Source organism: Musca autumnalis, unplaced genomic scaffold (genome assembly GCF_047663935.1).
Source record: "Musca autumnalis isolate F117 unplaced genomic scaffold, ASM4766393v1 scaffold_5, whole genome shotgun sequence".
Taxonomy (NCBI): domain Eukaryota; kingdom Metazoa; phylum Arthropoda; class Insecta; order Diptera; family Muscidae; genus Musca; species Musca autumnalis.
The window spans coordinates 46,051,212-46,068,122 of NW_027412088.1; the positions used below are offsets into that span (position 1 = coordinate 46,051,212).

General features: G+C 38.0%; 1 protein-coding gene across 5 annotated transcripts in view; it reads left to right on the forward strand.

Annotated features, from left to right (window-relative positions):
- The window catches only part of LOC141405144 (uncharacterized), a 136,414-nt gene that overhangs the window by 60,654 nt on the left and 58,849 nt on the right, over nucleotides 1–16,911 (forward strand). Inside the window, exon 1 of one of the 5 annotated variants that reach the window (XM_073989170.1) lies at nucleotides 8,678–9,045. The exons of the other annotated variants lie outside the window; for them this stretch is intronic. Within the exon in view, the coding sequence (XP_073845271.1) occupies nucleotides 8,841–9,045 (205 nt within the window). The 5' untranslated portion in view covers nucleotides 8,678–8,840. Of the gene's footprint in view, nucleotides 1–8,677; nucleotides 9,046–16,911 lie in introns of those variants that run through there. 5 annotated transcript variants of the gene reach the window in all.

Consider the following 16,911-nt stretch of genomic DNA (forward strand, 5'->3'; position numbering starts at 1 on the left):
CCTTATAGACGAGCTGAAGGGAGTCTTTATAGACGTGCTGAAGGAAGTCTTTATAGACGAGCTGAAGGGAGTCTTTTGAAGAGAGTCTTTATAGAAGGGAATCTTAATAGACGTGCTGAAGATAGTCTTTATAGACGAGCTGAAGGGAGTCTTAATAGACGAGCTGAAAGGAGTCTTTATAGAAGAGTGGAAGGTAGTCTTTATAGACGAGCTGAAGGAAGTCTTTATAGACGAGCTGAAGGGAGTCTTTATAGAAGAGCGGAAGGTAGTCCTTATAGACGAGCTGAAGGGAGTCTTTATAGATGTGCTGAAGGGAGTCTTTATAGACGTGCTGAACGAAGTCTTTATAGACGAGCTGAAGGGAGTCTTTATAGAAGAGCGGCAGGTAGTCCTTATAGACGAGCTGAAGGGAGTCTTTATAGACAAGCTGAAGGGAGTTTTTATAGACAAGCTGAAGGGAGTCTTTATAGACGAGCTGAAGGGGGTCGTTATAGAAGAGCGGAAGGTAGTCTTTATAGGCGAGCAGCAGGGAGTCTTTATAGATGAGCTGAAGGGAGTCATCCGACGAACTTAAGGGAGTCTTTATAGACGAGCTGAAGGGAGTATTTATAGACGAGCTGAAAGGGCTCTTTATAGACGAGCTGAGGGGAGTCTTTATAGACGAGCTGAAGGAAGTCTTTATAGACGAGTTGAAGGGAGTCATAAGAAGAGCTTTATAAACGAGCTGAAGGGAGTCTTTAAACGAGCTGAAGGGAGTCATCAGACGAGCTGAAGGGAGTCTTTATAGAAGAGCTGAAGGGAGTCTTTATAACTATCTGAAGGGAGTCTTTATAGACGATCTGAAGGGAGTCTTTATAGACGATCTGAAGGGAGTCTTTAGAGACGAGCTGAAGGGAGTCTTTATAGACGAGCTGTAGGGAGTCTTTATAGACAAGCTGAAGGGAGTCTTTATAGACAAGCTGAAGGGAGTCTTTATAGACAAGCTGAAGGGAGTCTTTATAGACGAGCTGAAGGGGGTCCTTATAGAAGAGCGTAAGGTAGTCTTTATAGGCGAGCAGCAGGGAGTCTTTATAGATGAGCTGAAGGGAGTCATCCGACGAACTTAAGGGAGTCTTTATAGACGAGCTGAAGGGAGTATTTATAGACGAGCTGAAGGGGCTCTTTATAGACGAGCTGAGGGGAGTCTTTATAGACGAACTGAAGGAAGTCTTTATAGACGAGTTGAAGGGAGTCATAAGAAGAGCTTTATAAACGAGCTGAAGGGAGTCTTTATAAACGAGCTGAAGGGAGTCTTTAAACGAGCTGAAGGGAGTCATCAGACGAGCTGAAGGGAGTTTTTATAACGATCTGAAGGGAGTCTTTATAGACGATCTGAAGGGAGTCTTTAGAGACGAGCTGAAGGGAGTCTTTATAGACGAGCTGTAGGGAGTCTTTATAGACAAGCTGAAGGGAGTCTTTATAGACAAGCTGAAGGGAGTCTTTATAGACAAGCTGAAGGGAGTCTTTATAGACGAGCTGAAGGGGGTCGTTATAGAAGAGCGGAAGGTAGTCTTTATAGGCGAGCAGCAGGGAGTCTTTATAGATGAGCTGAAGGGAGTCATCCGACGAACTTAAGGGAGTCTTTATAGACGAGCTGAAGGGAGTATTTATAGACGAGCTGAAGGGGCTCTTTATAGACGAGCTGAGGGGAGTCTTTATAGACGAGCTGAAGGAAGTCTTTATAGACGAGTTGAAGGGAGTCATAAGAAGAGCTTTATAAACGAGCTGAAGGGAGTCTTTATAAACGAGCTGAATGGAGTCTTTATAAACGAGCTGAAGGGAGTCTTTAAACGAGCTGAACGGAGTCATCAGACGAGTTGAAGGGAGTCTTTATAGAAGAGCTGAAGGGAGTCTTTATAACGAGCTGAAGGGAGTCTTTATAGACGATCTGAAGGGAGTCTTTAGAGACGAGCTGAAGGGAGTCTTTATAGACGAGCTGAAGAGAGTCTTTAGACGAGCTGAAGGGAATATTTATAGACGAGCTGATGGGATTCTTTATAGAAGAGCTGAAGGGAGTCTTCATAGACGAGTTGAAGGGAGTCTTTATAGACGAGTTGTAAGGAGTCTTTATAAACCAGCTGAAGGAGGTATTTATAGACGACCTGAAGAGAGTCATTAGACGACCTGAAGAGAGTCTTTATAGACGAGCTGAAGGGAGTCTTTAGACGAGCTGAAGGTAGACATTAGACGACCTGAAGGGAGTCTTTATAGACGAGCTGAAGGTAGTCTTTATAGACGAGCTGAAGGGAGTCTTTATAGACGTGCTGAAGAGAGTCTTTATAGACGAGCTGTAGGGAGTCTTTATAGACGTGCTGAAGGGAGTCTTTATAGACGAGCTGAAGGGAGTCTTTATAGACGTGCTGAAGGGAGTCTTTATAGACGAGTTGGAGGGAGTCTTTATAGACGAGCTGAAGGGAGTCTTTATAGACGAGCTGAAGGGAGTCTTTATAGACGAGCTAAAGGGAGTCTTTATAGACGAGCTGAAGGGAGTCTTTATAGACGAGCTAAAGGGAGTCTTTGTAGATGAGCTGAAGGGAGTCATTAGACGAGCTGAAGGGAGTCTTTATAGACGAGCTGAAGGGAGTCTTTATAGACGAGCTGAAGGGAGTCTTTATAAACGAGCTGAAGGGAGTCATTATAGACGAGCTGAAGGGAGTCTTTATAAACGAGCTGAAGGGAGTCTTTATAAACGAGCAGAAGGGAGTCTTTATAGACGAGCTGAAGGGGGTCTTTATAGACGAGCTGAAGGGAGTCTTCATTAACGAGCAGAAGTGGGACTTTATAGACGAGCTGAAGGGAGTCTTTATAGACGAGCTGAAGGAAGTATTTATAGCTGAAAGGAGTCATTAGACGACCTGAAGAGAGTCTTTATAGTCATCTGACGACCTGAAGGGAGTCTTTATAGACGAACAGAAGGGAGTCTTTATAGTCATCTGACGAGCTGAAGGGAGTCATCTGACGAACTTAAGGGAGTATTTATAGACGAGGTGAAGGGAGTCTTAATAGACGAGCTAAAGGGAGTCCTTATAGACAAGCTGAAGTGAGTCCTTATAGACGAGCTGAAGGGAGTCCTTATAGACGAGCTGAAGGAAGTCCTCATAGACGAGGTGACGTGAGTCTGAAGGGACTATTCATAGACGAGCTGAAGGAAGTATTTATAGACGAGCTGAAGGGAGTCTTTATAGACTGAGAGCAGAAGAAGTCTTTTATAATCAACTAGCAAATGCCCGCTACTTCGTATGCGAAAAGGGAATGAAATATATATGATCAATATTTAATATGGAAGAGGTGAGCACTGGCGATTCTGTTGTACTAAAACCTATTTTTAATATCAACATTTAATTGATTTAATTCCTTTTAATACTGTAGTTAGAATTTCCAAAAAAAATATCTGCCGTATCGCACCCCTACTATATTTTTTATTTCGAATTACCAAAACTACGACCTGATATCACAGACATACACCAACAGCTACTCATAATGCTAATTTCAGACTTGACTTCTGGTTTTACCCCTTCACTAACACAGCATTCCCTCCCAGTTCGAGTTTCCAAACACTAAACTTTATCTCACCCTTTCACAACAATTCAAGGTTCTAGCTTCAGGTGTTTCGCCAAGAACGCGAAAATTCCACGAATGCCGAAAATTCTACGAACCTAATTTTCGGGATTCAAAATGGCCACAAAAATTCGTATATAACCATATAACAGTACCCCTCGACTTAGTGTATTTTAAAAATAGAACAAATCTATATTGCCAAATTTTCTTTAAATTTGGACCTTGTATACTCAGGGGATACAAAAGTTTCATATAAAAAATGTCTACTTCAATCCACTTTTATTAGAAGAGATATTTTGAAGACTTAGATTATTTTGAAGATTTTATGCACATTTTCCGACCGAAATTCGGAATTTATGGCATGAAAGGTTAGAAAAAAACTATTTTACAAAAAATTTTACTTAATGTGCACGGGTATGTTAACCGTATATAACGGTACATTTTTTGATGCATTTCAATTTAAGCCTTTTTATTATCAGGGGATAGTAACCTTCTAGTTATCAAAATTGTCGCATTGAACCACGTTTTCAAATTAACATAAAAAAACAAAAAAAGAAAAAATACTTCATGTTTAACTACATACTTCCAGTACATTAGAACAATATTCAGTACAATTTTTCAAACTTCGAACTTTATCTCAAATATCAGAATGATCTTCTTAACAAATATTTTTCCATTTCGTAGTTTTTTGTCCAAATTATATAATCCAAGCTTTGTTCCTACACCCAACCCATATTTAGTACCGTTTAGTACTTTTCGTTCCCCTATAGTATGTATTTTTCACTTTCACCGTTTACACAATACCAAAATGGTTTTGGTACCAACATGTTACCAAACTTTTCGTACACATATGTAGGTAAACGTTTCAAAAATTACGTCTAATATTCAACATAAATACCAACCGCAATTCACTTTTCCAGCTTTATCTGTTCCTCTGAAACCAATTATAATACTATTTAGTACTTTTTGTATAAATAAGTAAGCATTTTCAAAACCTCCTTTCTACCTCCTCTCTACACACCAATTTCTAATCTAATACCGAATTTCAAAATTCCAGTTCCACCCCTTTACAAAATCACAAATTGAACAAAATTCTGTACCATATAGCAAATACCAAAATGTACCAAATTTTGTACCACTTAGCACTTTTCGTACACGACTTTCCAATAACTACTTTCATATATCAGCAATGTAGTTCAATTTAGCGCTTTTCCATAAGTACGCATTTCCAAAACTACCTCAATCCTACACTCCAACAGTAACCTGTTCACGCAAATACAAATTGTATCGAATTTAATACCATTTAGCACTGCTTCGTGCACATTAGTACGATTTTCCAAAGCTACCTCGATATCTCAATTCTAGATTCCAACAGTAATCTTAATTCCAAATTTCAGGATTCCAGTTCTATCCGTTCACCCAAATCCAAAGTGTACTACATTTAGTACGTTTCGTGTACTTATAGTTAGAATTTCCAAAAACTTTTCTTTGTTACTTTCCATTTGTGACCCTCATTCCAAATTTCAGGATTCCAACTCAATCCGTTCACCCAATTTCTAACTGTACTAAATTTAGTACCATTTCGTACCCTTATAGTTCGAATTTCCAAAAACCTTTCATTGTTACTTTTCATCAGTAATCCTCATTCCAAATTTCGGGATTCCATCTGTATCTGTTCACCCAAATCCAAATTGTACTAAATTTAGTATCATTTATTATTTTTCGTGCACTTATAGTTCGAATTTCCAAAAACTTTTTTTTGTTACTTTCCATTAGTAAACGTCATTCCAAATTTCAGGATTCCAACTCAATCCGTTCACCCAAAGTAAAATTGTACTAAATTTAGTACCATTTCGTACTTTTCGTACCCTTATAGTTCGAATTTCCAAAACCCTTTCATTGTTACTCTTCATCAGTGGCCCTCATTCAAAATTTAGGATTCCAGCTCTATCCGTTCACCCAAATCCAAATTGTACTAAAATTAGTACCATTTATTACTTTTCGTGCACTTATAGTTCGAATTTCCAAAAACCTTTCATTGTTACTTTTCATCAGTAACCCTCATTCCAAATTTCGGGATACCAGCTCCATCTGTTCATCCAAATCCAATTTGTACTAAATTTAATACCATTTATTATTTTTATACCCTCAGCCTTTAGGCTAAGGAGGGTATATACACTTTGATACGATGAAAATGTGCCTCATCAAAATAATGGTTTTAGACCCCAAGTATGTTTGGACCAAATGTGTTTCAGACAATTTGGAGTCGATCTAGCCATGTCCGTCCGTCTGTCTGTCTGTCTGCCCTGCTGGCTGGAGCGCACGATAACTCTCGAACGGATGAAACGATTCGGTTCAAATTCGCTTTGGCTTTCGTAATATTTTGTCCAAACTTAGTTTAAGTTCGAAGATGAGTTACATCGGTCCACTCCTTCCGGTACCTCCCCCACAACAGTTCGAAAATGTTCGGAAAGTTTGTGCGCACGATAACTTTTGAAGGGAGTGACCGATTTGGATCATACTTTGTATAGCGTAAACTTTCTATCAGAGTAATATGAAGCTTCAATATGGTATCAATAGGTCCACTCCTTCGGGTACCTCCCACACAAAATTTCGGAAAAGTTCAGTTTAGGGCCATCTCTCGAATCGCTTTGATTTTTGTTTTAGCAGCTTGTATTCACTGCCCTCCATACGACAGTACAAGTTTCATCAGGGGCAAGTCCATACTTCCTGAGAAAATAGCATGAAAGTTGCAAAAAACCCCTATGACACCGTGTGAAGTGGTTGGAGCGCAAAATAACTCTGGTACGGATCTGCCGATTCGGTCCAAAATATGGCCTTAGTAATATTTTGTCCAAACATCGTTTAAGTTTGAAGATAAGCCATATCGGTCCACTCCTTCGGGTACCTCCCCCACAAAAGTTCAAAAATGTTCGGAAAAATTGTTCGTACAGTAACTCTTGAAGGGAGTGGCCGAATTGGTCTATACTTTACACATCCTAATATATCTACCAGATATAGATCAGGTTAAAATATGGACTATATTTGTCCACTCCATCCGGTACCTCCCACACAAAATTTCGGATAAGTTCACTTTAAGGCCTGATATCGAATCACTTTGATTTTTGTTGAAGCAACTTTCATTCGCTACCTCAATTACGATGGTTAAAGTTTTTTAGGGGCAAGTCCATACTTCTTGAGCAAACAGCCCGAATAGTGTAAAAAACCCCCTATGGCACCATATGTTGTGGCTGGAGATCCACTTCCATAACGGTCAATGTCGATCCATTCCTTTTAGTATCTCCTCCGCAAAACTTTTGATATTTAATCCTAAACATTTTTGTCGCTTCAAACGCCTAAAATTGTTAAAACCTCCTAAATACATACGTATTTTGGGAAAAAATTGTTCAATATACACAGGCTGAGGGTATATCTCTGTCGGCAAAGCCGACTGATACTTTTTTACTTGTTCGTACACATATAGTTCGAATTTCCAAAAACTTTTCTTTGTTACTTTCCATTAGTGACCCTCTTTCCATATTTCAGGATTCCAACCCAATCCGTTCACCCAAATTCAAATTGTACTAAATTTAGTACCATTTCGTACTTTTCGTACCCTTATAGTTCGAATTTCCAAAACCCTTTCATTGTTACTCTTCATCAGTGGCCCTCATTCAAAATTTCAGGATTCCAGCTCTATCCGTTCACCCAAATCCAAATTGTACTAAATTTGGTACCATTTAGCACTTTTCGTGCACTTATAGTTCGAATTTCCAAAAACCTTTCATAGTTACTTTTCATCAGTGACCCTCATTCCAAATTTCGGGATTCCAACTCAATCCGTTCACCCAATTTCTAATTGTACTAAATTTAGTACCATTCACCCAAATCCAAGTTGTACTTAATTTTGTACCATTTAGTACTTTTCGTACACATTAGTACGATTTTCCAAAACCATTTAATTACATCAACACCACTTCCCAACCTTGATTTCCATACCAAATTCCATGGTTCTAGCTATATCCGTTCAAAATATACAATTGGTACTAAATTTTGTAAATATTAGTACTTTTCGTACACTTATAATTCGAATTTCCAATAACCCTTTGGTACATCTTTCTAACTCTCCATCAGTGACCCTCATTCCAAATTTCAGAATTCTAGCTATTACCGTTTGCCTAATACAAAGGGTACCATATTTAGTACCTTTTAGTACTTTTCGTACACTTCTAGGTCGAATTTCCAAAAACACAGCCTTATCTCACCCCTACACACCAACAGCAACCTACACCCAAAATTTCAACTTTCTAGCTTCAGCTGTTTCGTCTGGGCGCTGATGAATCAGTCAGTCAGTCAGTCAGTGAATACCTCACCTCACTGCTCTTTTATATATATAGATTAAGCTAGTCTAGTGGAAGTTTCGAGCTGAAAGAAGTCTACAGAAGGTCTGAAGTGGATGTCTTTATGAACAACCTCAAGTAGAAGTGCTAAAGAGTTGATTCAAAGATGTAATATGAATTATTTCTCCCTCTCCCTCCCTCCCTCCCTCTCTCTCTTGTTTTTGAAAATGAGTGTTTTGGATATAACTGTGATAGATGGCGTTGTATACAATAATAGTGTACTACCTCGACCCACATTATGGTATCGTCATATCTCTCCAGAGAATGTGAATGAACATGCATAGGTCTCTTGAAATTAGTTTGAGTATTAGCAGTTAGTACGAGTATACTCGTATAATCTTATCTAACACTGGCAGTAATAACGACATAACAAGTTTTTAAATGATTTCTCTCTACGTTTCTCTTTGTCTATCTGTTGTTGGCCGTGTCTTTCTCTACGAAGATAAACAAAACATGGCAATACAACAAAGTCCGGCAAAACCATACTACCGCCACACTACCCCACGCAGTTACTCTTATCTTTTGCCAATGTATTCGATTTTGTTAAGAAAGTTTTGCTCTTTTCTCTTTTTTCACTGGACACCGACAATATAGCATTAAAAATGAAAACAATAAAATAACAGCAACAACTAAAACAGCAAATAATAAAAACATATGAGAGAAAAATCCAATGAGCAAACAAATCGAAAATTACTATTAGTACGATATTGGCAACAATTTGAAAGGGGTAGCTAAATAATCTTAAATAAACAAACAAGAACACAGGCACAAATAAAAAGGAAGAAAGGAAGGAACGAAAGAAGAACATCTTTCAAATATCCCTGACGAAGACATACACAGAAAATGAATGATTTGGTTTATTATGTGGCAGGATTTCTATTCCTCTTCATGCTTATGCCCATCATCTGTTTCTGCTGTTATGTTCGCAGTAATACCTTGGAGAAATTATGTCGCAACCCGCCTTATAGACCACATTCCGTGGCGGCCTTGTTGAGAGCATGGCAATGTACGGGTAACGGTGGTAATTCAGAAGCTTCTGAAGACAGTGGTATGTAATACATTTTAGAATTAATCTTACTAAACGTTTCAGTTACATTATGAACTAAAATCGAAATGTAAGTGTTCGATAGCAGTTGGGAGTGATCTTATAGTAAATAGTATTTTATTTATTAAATACCCTACATAGGTACACATATCATAATCAACATGCCCGTTTTTTTTTGGTAAAATTTTTTATATTTTAAGAAATACAATGCGATGGTAGTTTATGCGGCTTAACATTCCATATGAACTTAAAACAACCATCCTAAGTCCTTTCCATTGCAGCACATAATAGTTTAAAGGAAATGATTAAAATAAATGAAGTTTCCGTGATTTACCTCCTCTACCTCGAGTAGGGCACATTCATTTCGCCCCGAATGACACTAACACACATTTCACTCGTTTCATTCCTTTATAATCTTATCTTTGAAGGTAGCCACTGAAAAGAGCCTCAGTGATAAAAAATTCGTTTGTTGCTAAATCCATTGGAATGACGCTTTCAAAACATCGACAAAAGTTTAAACATAGACAAAATATAAAAATTATGTCGTTTGACTTGTAAACATAAACGGTTCTTTTCTCAGACCGAATTTCGGGAATTCGAAAAAAAGAAAAATTAAAAAACGAAATCATAAAAAATACAAAAATCTGTGAAAAACAAAATAAAAAATTGTAACTTCAATTCAAAATGAATCTACTCGCATTATATATAGTATTCTTTTTCGTCATATTCCTCGGTATGCCGGTGGTGTTTTTATTAATACGGGTAATTAAATTGAGTTTTAATCCCTTATTCAATATGCATTATGTTGATATGAAAATTTATATTTTTTTAGTTTATTTTATGGTTAATATTGGAATATTGTGGCTTGGGTTATGAATCACGGCGTAGTCGTGCTGCCAGACAAAGGAATCAACAACAGCAGCAAAGAGGTAATTATGTTAACTACGAAGAGAAGAGAAAGAGAGACAAAATTAGGTGGGAGTCTTCATAGACTATATAGACGAGACGAAAGGAGCCAGTTATAGAAGAACAGAAGAGGGCCTGTATAGACAAGCTGAAGGGAGTCTTTACAGAAGAGGTGAGGCGAGAATTTATAGACGAGGTGAAACGAGTCTTTATATACAAGGTGAAACCTTTATAAACGAGCTGAAGCGAGTCTTTATAGACGATGTGAAGCGAGTCTTTATAGACGAGTTGAAGCGAGTCTTTATAGACGAAGTGAAGGGAATCTATAAAAGGAGAGCTGAGGGAGTCTTCATATACGAGGTGAAACAAACCTTTATAAACGAGGTGAAGAGAGTCTTTATGGATCATATGAAGAAGTCTTTATAGACGCGCTGAAGGGAGCCTTTATAAAAGAGGTGAAGTGAGTGTTTACAGACGAGGTGCAGCGAGACTTTATAACATTGATGCTCACAAAAGTTGGTGTATTAGTATTGGTAAGACACTCTTTCCATTGCTAAACAATGACAAATCAAAAATAAAGAGAGAATACGTGTGGTTTGTTTCCACTTTTGTGTAAGAGGGCGAGCATCGCTGCTTTATAAACGAGATGAAGCGTGTCTTTTGTAGACGAAGTGAAGCGTGTTTTTATAGACAAGGTGAAGCGAGTCTTTATAGACGAGGTGCAGCGAGACTTTATAGACGAATGAAGCGTGTCTTTTGTAGACGAAGTGAAGCGTGTTTTTATAGACAAGGTGAAGCGAGTCTTTATAGGCGAGGTGACGCGAGTCTTTATAGACGAAGTGAAGCGAGTCTTTATAGACGAGGTGAAGCGAGTCTTTATAGACGAGGTGAAGCGAGTCTTTATAGACGAGGTGAAGCGAGTCTTTATAGACGAGGTGAAGCGAGTCTTTATAGACGAAGTGAAGCGAGTCTTTATAGACGAAGTGAAGCGAGTCTTTATAGACGAAGTGAAGCGAGTCTTAATAGACGAGGTGTAGCGAGTCTTTATAGACGAGGTGTAGCGAGTCTTTATAGACGAGCTGAAGCGAGTCTTTATAGACGAGGTGAATCGAGTCTTTATAGACGAGGTGAAGCGAAGTGAAGAGAGTCTTTATCGATAATGTGAAGCGAGTCTTTATATACGACGTGAAGTGAGTCTTTATAGACGAGGTGAAGCGAATCTTTATAGACGAGGTGAAGCAAGTCTTTATAAACGAGCTGAAGGGAATGTATTATAGACGAGCTGAAGGGAGTCTATTATAGACGAGCTGAAGGGAGTCTATTATAGACGAGCTGAAGGGAGTCTATTATAGACGAGCTGAAGGGAGTCTATTATAGACGAGCTGAAGGGAGTCTATTATAGACGAGTTGAAGGGAGTCTATTATAGACGAGCTTAAGGGAGTCTATTATAGACGAGCTTAAGGGAGTCTATTATAGACGAGCTTAAGGGAGTCTATTATAGACGAGCTGAAGGGAGTCTATTATAGACGAGCTGAAGGGAGTCTATTATAGACGAGCTGAAGGGAGTCTATTATAGACGAGCTGAAGGGAGTCTATTATAGACGAGCTGAAGGGAGTCTATTATAGACGAGCTGAAGGGAGTCTATTATAGACGAGCTGAAGGGAGTCTATTATAGACGAGCTGAAGGGAGTCTATTATAGACGAGCTGAAGGGAGTCTATTATAGACGAGCTGAAGGGAGTCTATTATAGACGAGCTGAAGGGAGTCTATCATAGACGAGCTGAAGGGAGTCTATTATAGACGAGCTGAAGGGAGTCTATTATAGACGAGCTGAAGGGAGCCTATTATAGACGAGCTGAAGGGAGCCTATTATAGACAAGCTCAATGTAATCTGAAATTGGGTATTTAGACTTCGTCTTCATATAGCCCCCATAGAACGGTACATGCCAATTTTCGTTATTTTGAAGGTTTTGGCCTTAATATACCTTCGAAACGGCTGTAGTTGGGTATTTAGTCTTCGTTGGAGGTTTACAACTTTCGACCTGAAATTTTCCAAAATGGGCCACATCTTCATATAGCCCCCATAGAACGGTACCTTCTGATTTTCAGTATTTTGAAGGTGAGGGCATAAAATATTCCAGAAGAGAGTTATGAGTATAGGTCTACAATTTCATATAGCCCCATAGATGGGTACCTTCCGATTTTCGGTATTATGAAAGTTATGGCCTTAATATTCCACCGAAATGGGTAAAATTTTACATTTAGTCTTCGTTGGGTATAGTCCTACGTCGGTATAGTCCTACGTCTTCATATAGCACCCATAGAAGGATACCTTCGGATTTTCGATATTTTGAACGTTGTTGCCTCAATATCCTACAGAAATGTCTGAATTTTCGTACTTATTGATATTTGGGGTTATGAAATTTTCTGCCTAAAATTTGCCAAAACAGGCCCACATCTTCAGGTGGCCCCCATAGAACAGTATCTTCCGATTTTCAGTATTTTGAAGGTTTCATCGTCATTATCAAGCCAAAATGGATGAAATTTAGTATTTAGTCCTCGATGGCGGTATAAAATATTCCAGAAGATAGTTATGATTATATTTCATATAGCCCCCTTAGATGGGTACCACCCGATTCCAGAAATTTTTCAACATAGGTGCACATGTTAATATAGCCCCTCATGAAACGATACCTTCCGCTTTTCGCTATTTTGAAGGTTTAACTCTTATGATCTCATCGAAACGGCTGAGATTGGGTATTTAGTCTTCTTTGGGACTATAAAACTCTTCCACAGAAATTTGTAAGTACAGATCCATGTTTTGATATAGCACCCCTAGAACGGAACCTCCTAAAGGTTTTAAAAATATTACTCACCGAAATGGCTGAAACTATATATTTATTCTTCCTTGGGTTTACAAAATTGCCCACCAGAAATTTGTCAGTAAAGATCCACGAACGGCACCTCCCGATTTTGATATTTGGAATGTTTTAGTCACATTATCTTACCGAAGTACCAGAAATTCGACATTTAGTCTTCATTGGGACTTCCACACTTTCCCCAGAAATTTGTCAGTATAGGTCCACGTTTGATATTGTTCCCATAGAACTGCACCTTTCGATTTTCTGTATTTTAACGGTTTTACCAACAATATCTTACCGAAATGGCAAAAATTCGGTTTTTAGTCTTCGATGGCGGTATAAAACATTCACGCAGATAATGATCGACACAGAGCCACGTTTTTGCATAGAAGAGGTATGGGGGGTTCTCAGATTGGAAGGTACAACGATACCGCTCGATGTCACTGTAGCTACTTTTACTTGGTATGATCAATTTTGGTTGAACTTTTGGTATATTTCCAATATAAAGAGCGACCCACAAAAACTTTGTTTTTTTTTTATTTTTTTCCATTTGACCCAAAAACCTTATATATGAAATTTTATAGTGATCGGTTAACGTTGATCCGTGCCAACTTAGTGATCTTTGTTTCCATAGTAATTTGAATGGCGCCAAACAAAAATTCTATAAAATCGGCAATTATGTTGCAATCGATGAAGAAACTTTACAAGTTCATTGCTGTGGCTAAAAAACAAATTCTCCCAGGAATAAGCGTAGACGCGCGAAAGAACTTAGTACTTTCATAAACAAAAGGAAACTTGTTGTGTCCATATTTAGATTAGGCAATTTTCATTGCGGCAATTGTCAGTTTGTCGGTAAGATAGGTTGATGAGAGGCAAAGGGTTACCATATACCTCACCTCTCTCTCCAACAAACTGACAATTGCCGCAAGGAAAATTGCCTAATGTAAATATGGACTAATTTACTTCAGTACAACTCGTGGTGGAAGGTATAAAATGTTCGGCCCAGCCAAACCTAACGCCATTCTTACTTGTTCAAATTTGAAATTGGTTCTATCTGAAAATTTCCAGGAGACTTTTGGCTACAAATTGAATGTATTGGTAATATAAAATTCACCTAGCATATATCACAATGATTCACACAACGTTTTGCTGAAATCATATTTCCAACCTCTTACTGTTTACACACCCACTCTAATCCAAAAATAACAACAGGAATGCAACAATGTCACGTCAATGTTTGATAGAAGAAGGAACAACAACAACCAAACGAGTAGCTGAAGATTATTATTTTAGGCGTTTTGTTTGTAATATAAAATAATAAAAAACAACAAGAAAATGAAACATACAACGTCATGCAAATACCTATTATCTTATCGTAACGAAATAATGTCGAATGTTCCTCAAACACTTGCAATTATACATAATTCCAACAAGACTTTCATTGATTACAGAACCCCGAAACACAATTTAGATTTAATTGTGTTGGTGGTGATGAATGGTAACTTTCAGCCGATTAAAGCTTTAACACAATTCTATTATATTAACGAATAGTTAGTATTTCAATCGTGTGTGCCAATAGAATAAGTGTTTTCTTTTGGTCTTAAAGTTGTTTCCCTTTTTCACACAATAACGTCAATAATATTGAAAAAGAAACATTGATTTCTTTTTAAATTCTAAATGTGACAGAAGTTAATTGCCTCGGAGAATACGTGTACCAAAATGTCAGCTGCTACAAATATCTTTTTTTATTTAGCGGCTCTGGCCGTTGTCTTGGGCTCCACTCATCTAATACGTGTATGATGAATTGTTCAAATGTTATTAATTTGCATTAAAGGAAATTAATAAGGTTCCCCTTTCTCTCTCCTTCTCACTCGCGGTAATATATAGTGGGGCAGACGTTTGTATAAGACATGGAGCCTAAATCGTGAGCTAAGTCGCAGAGGTATGATTTATGATATTGTTATATTACTTAATTTGTTTAAGTAGCATCATTCGAGTGCAAAGTTCTGATTATGTTGACACATTGTCTGCTGTGCTATGTGTGATTTTGCATTATAGCCATAAAATAATTGCTTCGGTTTGTGGAACGATTATTTTGTTAATTTTCTCAGAGACAATCACAATAATTGTTAAAGTCTAGACGAGTGCATAGAAACAGTGACATTTTAATTGGAATTAATGGCTCCGGCACATACGGTCCGATGCGAGTCGCGTCACGCGTTTAAATCAACAACCACATGAAAAATATGTAAGTGATGCCAAGTCTGTTGTTCAATTTTTCATGTGGTTCTTGTAACGCGGTGCTCAACGGACCGTATGTGCCGGGGCCATAAGAAATGTATGTATGTAGGTGTGATAAAAAACGAAGAGACGAGCTGATAACACTGTGCAACACTAAAATTTCAAGCTACTAAACCCATAAAATGTCAATTGTTTTGAAATCCATGCAGATACGTCAAATAAAATAAATAAATCTATGACGAGGATTTATTCGACATATACGCAATGGAATGACATTAAAAATCCAGTGGATTTCGTAAATCTAATACCCTAGACAGACGGAAGCATTAATTTGCATTAAGAACTGCATTTAATTTTACAGTGACAGATAGTTTCTGCATTTACGAAACAGCTGATTGCTGGTAAACAACTGTTTTGTTGTTTGCTATGCAAATTGTGTCTCATGAATATGCTCTCTCCCTCATATGAATATGGGCTCTCTTTTACGGTATTGCCATATTGAATGCAAATAAACGCCGCCGTCTGTCTAGGGTATTAGACTTCGATGTTTTCAGCATCCGAAATACCATGTTGCAGTCATTCCATTTGGACGATACGTGCAAATAAAGCGACCAAAAAAAAATGGAACTCCTACCAACTAATTTTTTCCATTTGATCCAAAAAGCTTATATGTATATGAAATGTTATGGCAATCGATTAACATTAACTCGTACCAACGCACTGAGGGCGATATCCAAATCTAGCGGGAAAAATTAATAACTCCTAAACTTATAGAGGTAATCGGCGATAACTTGGCACAGATGTTACTTAAATGTATAGGTGTGATTACTCTGAGTATGGCGAATATAGCTCACCGTTAAAGCATATCGTCCTCGTAACTGTACCACCGCATATAAGGTACATTGGGTATGTGGACCACATTTCATTGTTAATTTTGCTGTATTTTGGTATTTACGGTCTTCAGGGGGTGTATAAAATTATTTCCAATTATTAGGTCTACGTTTTTGTCTAAATAGTTCAACGAATCTTTCTCTTTCATCGATCTTTTCGTTCCAAATAGTTCCACGAATCTTTCTCTTTCGTCGTTTTCTTTTTGTTTTTTGTTTTAGTTCCAAATAGTTCCTAGGCTGAAATGTTTTCATTACATAAAAATAAATAAATTTCAGCGAACAAACAGCAACAAAGAAAGATCGACGTAGGCGTTAAATTGAAGGAACGAGAAAAACGAATGGAACTATATGAACTAAAGGAACTATATAAACGCAAGAGCTGGATATAGTTCCAATAGTTCCGTGTCCGGAATAGTTCCTTGGAACTAGTTAGTTCCGGAACTACACAACTCTACGCGACATGGCTAAAATTTGTCATGTAGCCTTTGTTGGGGGTAAAAAAAAACTTTCCACTAGAAAATTTTCGCTTAAGATCCATGTCTTCATATAGCCTCCATAGAACGATACCTTCCGATTTTCGTTATTTTTAAAGTTTTACTTACTTAGCTGGCCCATTACAGAACATTTGTTCCATAGGCCGAACTAAGAAAAGATCTCCATTTCTCTCTTTTTGTTGCTTCGCACTCTGGAATACCGCGCCCTTTCATCTCATCATCCAATTGTTTGCCCCATCTACTCCTTGGCCTGCCAATTCTGCGTGCACCGCCAAGCGGTCCGTATTTATACGCCTTTTTAGCGGGTTCATCATCGCTCATTCTTATGATATGTCCTAGCCAACGCAATCGCTGCATCTCGTTACGTTTAACTATGTATATTGATGTCGTTTATAGCAGATACAGCTCGTGGTTCATGCGACGTCGATATTCACCGTCAACGCAGATTGGTCCGTAGATCTATCGAAGAATTTTT